Source organism: Notamacropus eugenii, chromosome 5, assembly GCF_028372415.1.
Source record: "Notamacropus eugenii isolate mMacEug1 chromosome 5, mMacEug1.pri_v2, whole genome shotgun sequence".
Classification (NCBI taxonomy): domain Eukaryota; kingdom Metazoa; phylum Chordata; class Mammalia; order Diprotodontia; family Macropodidae; genus Notamacropus; species Notamacropus eugenii.
The window spans coordinates 340,351,540-340,364,022 of NC_092876.1; the positions used below are offsets into that span (position 1 = coordinate 340,351,540).

General features: G+C 39.9%; 1 protein-coding gene across 8 annotated transcripts in view; it reads left to right on the plus strand.

The window, feature by feature from the left end:
* MYLK (myosin light chain kinase) overlaps positions 1-12,206 on the plus strand; it is a 454,770-nt gene extending 442,564 nt beyond the window's left edge. For 7 of the 8 annotated variants that reach the window (XM_072613766.1, XM_072613765.1, XM_072613763.1 and 4 more), the window contains 3 exons: positions 4,133-4,262; positions 6,613-6,744; positions 9,697-12,206. In XM_072613766.1, the coding sequence (XP_072469867.1) occupies positions 4,133-4,262; positions 6,613-6,744; positions 9,697-9,962 (528 nt within the window). In that variant the 3' untranslated portion in view covers positions 9,963-12,206. The remainder of the gene's footprint in view (positions 1-4,132; positions 4,263-6,612; positions 6,745-9,696) is intronic. The other variant, XM_072613764.1, reaches the window with a different exon arrangement.
* Positions 12,207-12,483: the final 277 nt, after the last annotated feature.

Below are 12,483 nucleotides of genomic sequence, written 5' to 3' on the forward strand. Positions count from 1 at the left end.
CTTTGCTTTGTGTATGGCAGCTGAAGGTAAAATTTCTGCAGGGGATACAAAGTCAAGGAAGGTGTCATCCCTTTTGAAGATAATAGCAGGATGCTAGCTTTCCTCTAGATGCTGAGAAAATGGCAACCAAGTGATCTGTTTGGTTCTGACCAGTAGCTTCTTTCCAGAAGATGGTCCTTTTCTGGAAGGCTACAATACTTCTACTGTAAAGCATAAGTGACTCCATTCTCCCAAATCTTCCAAGTTACAGATTGTCATAACAGGGTCCACAGGCCAATTCTATGATACAAATCGGCACCACATGCTTAAGTGTTCAGAAATGTCAAAGTCCATGCAAATAGCAATTAGGATATAGTGTCATCTCATGGAAAGTGCATTGATATAAGTCAGACATTCTGCTCTGCTCAGCCATTAACTAGCTATGTGACTTTGGGCAAATTATTTAACTTTTCTCAGCCTCAGTTTTTCCATGTATTAAATGAGAGGTTTGAACTACAAACTGTTCTCACTTTTTGCATAAGTGGACCATTCTGCAGACCTCGAAGCAAAGCAATTTTTACATATTGTGAATCTGCCTATGGATGTGGGGAAGGGCAGGAGACAGGGAGGGGTTCACATGCCTATGGAAGGAGGGGCAGGACACGTGGGAGCTGGGGACAAAGAAGTGAAAGCAGGAGGTGGAACATGTGGGGACCTAGCCAGAACCAAGCAAAAAAACACACAGAGGGGCAGACACAGATAGGAGAGGATAGGCCACACATGGCAGGAGTGGGGAAGGAGAACAGACACAGGGTACCCATGCCTGGAGGGACAAAGACAGACATAGGGAAGTAGATGGGTAGGCTGGCTAGGTAGCTAAGCAGGGTGAGTAGTAGCCAGATGTCGTTAATTACCTGGCATCCAAGCTTCAAATCTCAGAGCCCCATCTGACTTTCTTTTCCCTTGTTCCCATATCCAGTCACCAAATCCTGTCTGTTCTTCCTTTACAGTGTCTCTCTCATCTCTTCCTTCCTTTTTTTCTCCTTTTAAATGATCCTCCACAGATACAAACATTTCAATAAGTGTAAAATGGGCTAGTATATGAAACTGTGAGCTTCTGTTAAGTAGTTTTACTTTTAAAGTACAAATAGTCACCTAAAAAGGCATCTAGTGTTGCAATGGATAGAGCCTCTGGCCTCTTATCAGGAAGATTCATCTAGCAGGATACTAGCTTTCCTCTAGATGCTGAGAAAATGGCAACCAAGTGATCTGTTTGGTTCTGACTAGTAGGTTCTTTCCAGAAGCTTTTCCAGAAGGTCCTTTTCTGGAAGGCTACAATACTTCTACTGTAAAGCATAAGTGACTCCATTCTCCCAAATCTACTAGCTGTGTCACCCTGGGCAAGTCACTTAACCCTGCTTCCCTCATTTTCCTCATCTGTAAAAGGAGCTAGAGAAGGAAATAGCAAACCACTCCAGTATCTTCACCAAGAAAACCCCAAATGGGGCCACGAAGAGTCAGAATGACTGAAACAACTGAACAACAACAAAAATTAGCAAAATACCTTCTGACTCTGAAATTTTATTAACTTAATTGCTTTTTAAATTACCCAGTTTTGCATACAGTGAAAAAAATTAACTTCATTATTTAAGCCTTGAATCAAACTATTCTTTGCCCCTGGTCAGCTCTTGTCTGCCAACGTGCAGATGCCAATGTGCAGCCCATTTACAAATGGATTTATTTCTACGTGTGAACTTTAACATATTTACCATATCTCAGCCTCTCAATAAATCAGACAAAGTCTTTTAGTGATTCCAAATTAAAAATATTTTATTGGATGACATTTCGGTATCATAGTGAATATGCCAGAATTGCTCAAGGTAAAATGGGGGTACAAAGGGAATTGTACAAACATTTATTCACTCTCTCCCCTGTAACAGAGCACTATGCCAGGCACTGGGGGTGGGGGGTAATATGAAGATGAAATCCTTGACCTAAATATCTATTTAAGGGGATGTAGCTCATATAAAAAATAACTAACAGTATATTAGAGGTGCAAACAAAGTGATGTCTGAGATCCGACTAAATGTGACCATGTAAATGAATCAGTCCTACATGGACTTCCCGGCACAGAGATCAAAAATTCCGAAGTAGGTATGAAAGATGGAAGTTTTAATAGGTGGAAGAGTGTGCTATGTGGCAGGAAGTGGTATGAAATAAAGCTGAGAAAGGAGAGTGTTCAGTAGGGAATGGGGCTGGGGGTAAGAGATTCTGGGGAAATTTTAGGTAATTTTATAAAGAGATATTGATAAAAATTCATTTAAAAAAATAGAGTGGCAGCAGACTATATAGAGTCTGGACACCATGTGTTAGAGCTTTACCCAAGATCTTCCTGGTCCTGATCTGTCATTAGTAAGTACTTAAGCATTGCATATTATTTGTTCATCTGCTGTCTGGGACCAAAATTAGTCATTGCAATTTGTTTACATCATTATAGTTATGGTGTGTATTGTTCTACTGGTTCTATTTCCTTCACTTTCAGTCATACGAGGGTCTAAGATTCTAATTTGAGGCTGGGGATCATGAAAAGAAGATGCTTTGTGTTCTTGGTAATTTCTCCACAAAAGTACTTTCTGTAAAATTCCAAACTCTGCTTGGACTGACTGTATGAAGAAACTGTACTTTCACAATTATGGGAATATCCTTAGCCAGGGATTATATATCAAGGCCAATTCCAGCCTCAGGGTGTTGAGGATGAAGACCAAGGTGTCCAGAAGTATCTGCTGTCTTTTTTTTAATACCTACATTTAGAAATATCCTTTGTGAGATTTCACAGCTTATGTAGGGACTAGCCAGGAAGAATTTTATTGTGCCATAAGACATGGCACAATATAAATCATCAAAAGAATTAAATATAAAAAAGAATTTTTTTTAAAATAGAGGAGGCTTGTATGAATAGATATGCAAATTAAGCAAAACCAGAACAGTTCACACCAAGAGTTCTTAACTCTTTGCGTCATGGACCCCTTTAGCAATCTGACAAAACTTACCGACCCCTTCTCAGAATATTTTTAGATAATTTATTAATAATTTAGATAATTAAAGGAAATACTACATTTTAGTTAAAGGTCAGTGAAAATTTTGTTTTTCCCATCCAAGTTCCCAGACCCGAAATCATGGGTCTACACAGTGACCCCAATAATGCAAACAATGTAAAATTGTAAATGGAAAGAATGTCATTGAATGACATCAGCACTCTGATCGAGGCAGTGGCTGCTCTTGACTCCGGAAAATAGACGGTGAAATCTGTCTTTTCTTTTTGACAAAGAGATGATGGACTAACACTGAAAAATGAGGGATCTACATTGTCAGATACGGCCAGTGTCTTAATTAGTTTTGGCAATTAGCAACTCTTGTTTGCTTTAAGGGAGGATTCTGCTGGAGGCAAAGCAGAAGGTGAAGTAGGGTTGGTGGTGTAAAAGGCAGTAATGGAAGAAGAAACTTAAGTATTAAAACATTGGTTATTGTTTTTAAATCTCCAAAGAACCAGAGAAAAGTGCAGATGTAGGAAGAACCAAGAGACCATTTGTTATGAAAACTCTCCTTTTCTAGACAAGGAAACTGAGGTCTAGGGAGTGCCAGATCACAGTGAGCTACCCAAGAACTTATCTTTTCAAGAATCTTTTCTCTTCAATCCAACTCCCTCAACTGCTCTAGCAACACAGCCCTCAACCAATTAAAAGCAAATTGCTAGAGCAGCACTTTGAGAGCCAGCCTTGTCCAGGTCCAGTTAGCAATAAGTCTTTGTAGCTGTCTCTGCTTGCAGTTGCTTTATATAAACTATCCCTTTTATGGGAGTTGAAGCACAGTTTGAAAAGAGTTTTTGTCTCATGTTGACCTTGTTTAGTCACATTAACGCACTAAGTCAGCTCCAGGGCCCCATTCCATTCTCTGAACATCTTCTGACATGCTGATAGCGCTGAGCAGTGCAGGCTTTGGCTCATTCCTCTAGCAGGATCAGCCTGTGGGGCTCTTTTCTCAGGGAGGACGAACACTCGTTCCTCCTTGACTAGACTCTTCTCAAGCCTCCTGCTGCAACCAGGCTGAATTGAAAGCAGCTTTTCTGAACCTAGTCCTGTGTCTATTTTTCCAGAAAACAGGCAATGCTGTGAGAGCAATAGGAAGACTGTCCTCTATGGCAATGATCTCGGGGCTCAGTGGCAGAAAGTCCTCTACGGGGTCACCAACCAGCCCTCTAAATGCAGAAAAGCTAGAAACAGAAGGTAAGGCACTCACAAAAACAGCATGTTCTTAAGTACTTGTTGGGGACAGGATGTTCTCGAGGGAACATTGGGGAAAGGAGGAGATAACATTTTGAATTATCCTTTGCACAATGCTGAAAAAGGAATTTGAAGATACTGCTGGGCTTCCTGACCCTGAGACCAGTAATTAAGTTGGAGATTTTGAAAACTATGGTTTCAGCCCTCCACTTGATGGCCCCAGAAGGAAACAAGGAATGTTATTTGAGAACCATTTGGTCTCAATTTCTTTTGCCATCCTTTTCCCAAGAATTTCTAACAAATGCTTTTTCTTGTTGTTGTGCAGAGCATTTTACAAACTTTAAAGCCTTTAATATTTATTATTGTTTATTATCCCTATTATTGTTTTATCAGTCCTAGTATTTCTTTCGTAAAGAGAACTCCCAGGGAAGGACCTACCTCTACCCTGCAGATTCCCAACTATGCTGCAGCCTGTAGGATTAAAGAGCTGCCCAGGGCCCTGAGAAGTCCAGTGACTTGCCCAGGGTCAGACAGCCAGGATGTATCAGGGGTAGGACTGAAATCCAGGGTTTCCTGACTTTATGTCTCCTCTCTATTCACTGTGACATATTAGTGGTAGTAGTAATCAGATCATGTCACTCTTGGGAGTGTGGGGAGGATGAGAACAAAGGACAGGATTGTTTTTTAGGTCTCTTGGTGGGAGCTGATTTCCATTTTCATGTGAGCTTGGACTCAGTCTGCACCTCTGTCTCTGAGGCACCTCCCATGGCTTAGATGCACCAAGCTGTCTGGTAGCTTTTGCTTTGGAGAAAAGTGGCCAGAAGCCCATTTGTACCTCGTTTCAGAAGCAAGAGGGTGTTCGGCCAGCCCTGAACTTCCCTTTAAGCTAAAATGACCAGCAAAGTGTGGTCTGCAGATTTAAGGAACTTAGTCTGTTTTATTCCCTTCTCCCAACCCTCCAAATAACCCTCCTGTTGTGATAATTAGCTTGGGAGCAGCAGTGGGCTAAGACAGATGATAGAGCATAAAGCAGTGGTGCTAAACTCAATAATAGATTGATTGATCAATGAAGGACATTGCCTTTCTTGATCCTAGAACTATTTTTAAAAAAAATTTTGAACCCATTCTGGCCTACTGAAACGATCCTGTAAATTACAGAACTTGTCCCTGTAGCAACATATTGACTTAGAAAACCACAAATTAACGTTATCTATGTTGTATTGATTTTTATTTAAAAACTTTTTTTCTAATTACATTTTAGTATGATTTGGGCTGCATTTAGGCGTTGTGAGGCTATGAGCTGCCAGGTTGTGAGTCTGCCACCTCAGCCCTGAATTTGAATAATCAGCATCATCACTTATATGGCAAAGCATTTTACCTAGGTTATCTCATTTAATCCTTGTAATAACCCTACGAGGTGGGTGCTGTTATTTTACCTATTTTACAAATGAGGAAAGCAAGACTGAGAAGGTTAAGCAGGTTTGTCTGGGATCACAAAACTAGTGAATATCTGAGGCAGGATTCAAATTCAAGTCTTCCCAACTACAAAACCTATATATACTGTATCCCTTGAGTAAGTAAGACTTAGCTAGGCTCTGGCACCTAGGCAAATTGCCTAATTTCTCTGACTCTGAATTTCCTCATATGAAAAACAGAGGTGCTAATGCTTGTACTGCAGTGAGTCTTTTAGCAAGCTTTAAAATGCAGTCATTATTTTTTCCTGCTCAAACCTTAAATCTTTGTCTACAATGAGGGAAGGGAATGAAATGTTCCGGAAAGTTTCAAGTGCAATTAGGACTTGGTTCTTCTTGCTCAGGAGTCAGAAGGGAGGCTGAGCTGCTGGATTAGGGCAAAGGACTATCTATAAAATACCCTGGGAAGTGGGCATAGTTTTCTTTTTCCATTCAAACAATGTGAAACACAAATGTCAAGCTGACCACCTCCAGGCCTGATATCCATTCCCTCCTCCACTAATGCCAGCCATACAAAAAGTATAAAGCAGATGTCTCTCCTTGAAAAAAGGAAATTTCTTTTTTAATGCGTTGGCATTAACAGTGGGAAGGGGGAGGGAAGGGGAAGGCTGTTCTCCCTGATTTGGGCATCTTCCAGAAGCCATTTGGCAGCATGCCCACAAGGCCTAGGGGACAAGTCTGCTAAAGACTCAGTTCTCTGTGTCTGAAGTGTTTTGTTCATTTATAATGGAGAGGGGAAGATTAAAAAAAAAAAACCTGATTGTTAGGGCTATAGGTGGGCCAGAGGGGTGGGGGTAGCTGGGTGGATAGCTGTGCATCTTCTTGATTCTGGAGAAAACCTCTCTCCAGAGTTACTACCTGTTGTCCTTTACTCCCCATAGAAGATGTCTCCCAAGCTTTCCTTGAGGCAGTTGCCGAAGAGAAGCCCCACGTAAAACCTTACTTCACTAAGACCATTCTTGACATAGAGGTCGTGGAAGGGAGTGCTGCTAGATTTGACTGCAAGATAGAAGGTAAGTGGCAAGTAGCCTTCCCTTGGTGCCTTGTTTATTTCACATTTCTACATCTATTTGGAGTAATGGTGGAACATCCACTGAGGAAGTCATCCCTCTAACCCCCACTATGTGGCAGTTGGTGAGGACAAGTCCTTCTGGGACCATGAAGTTTGAAATTAGTCAGTCTGTCAAGTAAGCATTTATAAAGCACCTGCTGTATGCCAGGCACTATGCTAGGCATCAGTGATACAAAGACTTAAATTGAGGTAATCTCTACTCTTAAGAAGTTAATGGGGAGGCCAAGGACATACAGAAGTATGTGCAGAATAAATATTAAGAAAGCAAGTGTGAATAAATATAGAATAGTCAAATACAAGGTTATATGGGTGGGGAAGACACAGTCAGTTGAGAGAATCAAGAAAGGCTTCTAGTAGAAGATAGTGCTTGGGCTACCCAACACAAGGAAGGAGGGAGTGCATGTTAGGCATGGGGGGATGGCCATGTAATAATAACAGTAATGACAGCAATCATAATAATCAGAGCTATCATTAATATAGCACTTTTTAAGGTTGTAAAACCCTTTATAAATTTTATCTCATTTGATCTTCACTAGGTGGTGGGTGCTATGATTATTCCCATTTTACAGATGGGGAAGCTGAGGCAGAAAGTTGTTAAGTGACTTGTCCAGGCTTACACAATTAGTAAGTGTGTAGGACAAGATTTGAACTCAGATTTTCCTGGCTCCAGGTCCAGTACTAGGAGAGGTGCCCTCAGGGGAACTGGCCTCATCTCTTGAACTTAGTCACCTAAAAAGGCACAAGTTCTGTAATTTGCAGGGTCATTTCAGTAGACCAGAGGGGGTTCAAAGTGTTTCTAAGTAGTTCCAGGGTCAAAAAAGCCAATGTCCTTTATTGATCCATCAATTAATCTATTATCAAGCATTTTTAAAGCATTTCCTAGGTTCCAAATCCTATGCCTGGGCCTGGATCTCCAAAAGATGAAAATGAAAACAGTCTTTTCCCTCAAGGAACTTATATTCAACCTGTGTGTACATATATAAATCTATAGAGATTAGACCTGTGATTTCACTGGTATTGGGAATTTTCAAATGAGAACATAAAAAGTCATTTGACTTGCCCAAGGTCATCCAGCCAGTATGTGTGAGATATACTTGAATCTAGGCTCCAAGCCCAGCTTTAGATCAACCAAGAAATGTTTACTAAGTACCAAGTATATGTCCAACATTGTGCTAGGTGCTAGGGATATGAGAACAATGGATAAAACAAGCTTATATTTTATGCACTGTACCATACACTGCTTCTCTTACCAAAGGTATACAAAATAAATACAAGTTGATTTTTGGAGGAAACCCGAGCATCTGGGGAGATAGATTTCTGAGGAGGTCTTGATGGGGTAAGAAAAATATTTAATAGGATAACATTGCAATGTCTATAGGAACCCTACGCATTGTCCCAAAGAGATACCAGAGTAGCAGATTGGAAGAAGCTGTGGGATTGGTAAGAATGGAGAAGAAAGCAGAATCATTTCAAAATTCAGGGTCTTGGACTAAACTCCTGAATTGGACCACCTGAGATTAGTGGATAGGGAGTCATCATTGGAGCCAGGAGTACCTGAGTTGAAGACCTGCCTACGCACATCTGCCATGTGACCAAAAGCAAGTCATTTAACCTGTTGGTGCTGCTGGGCAACTCTGTAAATTACAAATTAAATTGTCATTTTAACTGCAATTTATAGTTGACAAACAATCTACATTGGTGGATGGTGTTTCCACCCTCAGAGTTCTCCAAATAAATGAAATCACAGGTTTAGAGCACCCCCTCTCCCCATCTCTGATTTAAAAAAAAAAATGTTTTTATAAAAGCAATTATCCATTGGTCTGCCTTCTGGTAGGGGCTGTGTGTAGGAAAATTCAAGCACATTGACTGAACAGATAAACAAGAACAGAATGCTCCTTGGAATGAATGTTAGGATTCTTAAGTCCTTAAAAGTGATTTTTATTCTGCATTGGGGCTAGAAATTTTTATGTAAGAAAATATCTTCAAAATTAAAATCGAAGTCAATGGAATCCCAACTTGGCAGACAAGTATTTCTTTTACATAAGACTTTTTAGCAGTATACCTAATACATAATCTAAGATCAACCTGGATAGTCAATTTTCATTCACCAGAGCAGATTACTGTAATAGCTAATAATAATAACTAGCAATTAGGTAACACTTTCAAATTTGTAAAAACATTTTACAAACAGCATCTCATTTCATTTTCTCCACAACCCTGGGAGGAGTTGCTATTTTTATCTCCATTTTACAGATGAGTAAACTGAGACAGGCAGCATTGCCCAGATTCACCCAGCTATTAAAGTTTCTGAGTCCAGCTTTAAACTCTGATCTTCCTGACTTCAGGTCCAGCACTTTACCCACTGTATCACCTAGAAAACTGGATTTTTCTTATTGTGACCACTCTGTTGACATCAGTCTTCTGGCTTGTACTACCTGTGTGGCATTGATCAAATCCCTGGACCTCAATTTCCTCCACTGTAAAATGAGGGAAGGGGATGGATTTGGTGGCTTCTAAGATCTGTTTCAACTGTAGGTTTCTAATGCTGTCATCCTTTGGAGTTCTGAGGAAGACCACAAACTACGTGTGTATTGAAATGGGAGAAACTTTATCCTGAGACTTGACATTGACCATCCCCAGACTGAAATGAGTCAAAGAGTGAGCCAGATGGGAAGATGACTGCCATTCTAGCTTCCATTTTTGGTCTGAGCTAGTCCCATACACATTTCTACTGAAACAAAAGTATCTAAATGTTGCCCAAAGGCAAACAGACCATTTTTGCCCTTTACCCCTTTATTAATTCAATTCAAGTGGAGTTGACTGTATATGCACTGGGGCCAAGGTGGAAGACATACTTATTTCCATGGTATTGTTCTCTCCATATGTGCTGCAGGGTACCCAGACCCCGAGGTCGTCTGGTTCAAAGATGACCAGTCCATCAGGGAATCTCGCCACTTCCAGATAGACTACGATGAAGATGGGAACTGCTCTTTAATTATCTCTGATGTCTGTGGGGATGATGATGCCAAATACACCTGCAAAGCTGTCAACAGTCTGGGAGAAGCCACCTGCACTGCTGAGCTCATTGTGGAGACCATGGGGAAAGAAGGGGAAGGCGAAGGAGAGGGGGAGGAGGAGGAGGAGGAAGAGGAAGAGTAACACAAGGCTACACAGAAAGAGCCCTTTTCAAATCCCATTATAAAGACTGTTTCTGTAAAGTTCAGGAGAAAACCAAAATATTCAAACCACCTAGTGTGATAGATTATATATTTAGGTCATTTGGGGGTTGATTCTTCAGCATGATCAGTTGATACCTCTCAGCTTTATTTATGGGCATTAATCTGAATTAGCAGGCACCTTAACATGCTAGACTGGCTAGTTTTAGAGTAGAAAAGCCATCTAATCATTTGCCTCACCAATTTGGTTTTTTATTTAATTTTATTTTTTCAATTAACCAAAACAAATTTTTTTCTCTCCCATCTCCCCTCCCATTGAAGGTAAAACAAGAACAAAATACCTTATAACCCATATGAACAGTCAACCAAATAAATTCCCAAATTAGCAATGTCCCAAAAATATATAGGATGTTCCCCAAATCCTAATGCAGTTTTAAGCCATAAAAGAATTTGGTGACACCCTGTATGTTTCATTCAGGATCCCCGAATCCATCACTGTTCTGTCAGGAGGTGGGCAGCATGCTTTTTATCACTTGTCCTGTGGAATCATATTTTGATCATCCTGTTTTTCTAGGGAAAAAGAATGGAAAAACACTTCTCTAAGCTGTGTTTCTAACATCTCTCCTTCTTTGAGATCTTTTATGACAACTCAGACTATAGCCTAGGTCCTAGCCAAGACCACAGCAGCTAATGTGGCTTCTAAGTTCTTTTGGATTTTTAAGGTTCCTTCTTGCCCCACAACACCAGGAAACTCTTTTTGGTCTACCTACGCAGGCCTTTGTTCTGGAACCAATGGAGCCCTTATAAACTTAAGAGAGAAATTTTATTTGCAAGTGTGCTGCTGCTCCTGGGACCTCTAAACCTGCTTCACTACCCTTCCAAGTTCCCTTGGATATGAACTCAGCAACTGCTCTATTTAGCCCTGAGATCAGTACATCTCTTCCCTCTAGACTGTCTCAACTTTCTTGGAAAAATATAGTATCTGTCCTTACCTCCTAGCCAAGTGGGAAAAAAAATCTTTTCCCTGAAAGTATCTAATAGCTTCAGATATTTGTGCAGCAAATAAGGTGGGAATCAAAATGCTGGCCAATAATTCTCTTCATAAATAAGAAGTCAGATATGTGCTATTACTAGTTATCAGTCAGGCACATAGAAGTAAGGATTTTTGTGCTGGAATGTTCCAAAATCGGTTTGGTAAAAAAAAGGTAGTCTTCTATCATCATCATTATTTATTTGGCCACCATGAAACAGATCTCAACTGATGTCTTAGCTGTAGACCATCACGTACTTTGGAATCACCTCCAAAAGTAGTCTTAGAGTTTATTCTTTTATTCCAAACACTTTCCAAAGAAGCTTGTGTACTCTCTATATGTTCCACAATGTTTTTCATCTTTAATGTGCGACAGAACCTGCCCCCCAAATCCTGTGACTTCTCCTCGGGTCTGATAAATACACTCAGACTTTGAATCCTTGATCCCAAAGCCTTTTTGCTTTCTCTTTCACAGTCCTAGCTAGCACTTAGCTGTTTCTTGTTCAAGGCTAATAACAGGCCTTGAGCTGATGTGCAAAATGCATTTTGTTTGTGTGTATAGCATTCCAAATATATATATACATATATATATATATAAATGTGTGTGTGTGTATACACACACACGCGCACACACACACACTTTTTTTTTTTTCCTTTTCCCCTATTTGTAATGTGCAGCAATTTAAAATGTCAGGGGAAAGGGGGTAGTTCTTACAAGTTCCTTAAACCATTTCTCAATGAACAATCCGTGCAATCCTACACAGTATCAATTTTAGGATATCTGATATTACCTAGTTTTATGTCTCTTTATTTTGTGTTTTATGTTTTAATGAACTTTGTATCTGCTTTACTCTTTGCTGCTAGGTTCCAAATGCCAGAGTGTCTTTTACTTTTTTTTTAAACAGATAAAAGAATGTTTGTTTTTCTAGCCACAGTATTGCCACAGTCCATTATAAGGAAGGGTTTTTAATTTGATTTAGTGCATTCAGAGCTTTTGTCACCATTTTTAAATGTGTTTAGATAATAATGATGTGTGCGCGTGTATGTGTGTGTGTATATGTGTTTGGGTTTTTTTTTTAATACCTTCTTGAAATTATGCTGTTTTCCCCAGTTTGTTATACCATCAAGATGGTAAGAAATGAGAACACTACAGCTGTAGTTAACTCACAATTTTTAAATAAAGAATACCACAAAGCATGCTAGTTGTATACTTCTTTACACATTCCCATTTGTGTGCTTACCCCAGACTTTGTTGTACAAATAGATTTTGGTATTAGACTCAAAACTATTTTGCACAAATGTGATAGTCTTTTAAAAAAATTCTTTTTAATGACTCAGTTTGCAGCAGGCAGTGTGATGTTATTGTGGTCAGTACAGTCTTAGGCCAAGTTCTTTTAAACACTAGTTAGTCATAATTTCATTTTTTGTTGTTGTTCTGTCATGCTAACTCCATGACCCCAACTGGGAATTTTGC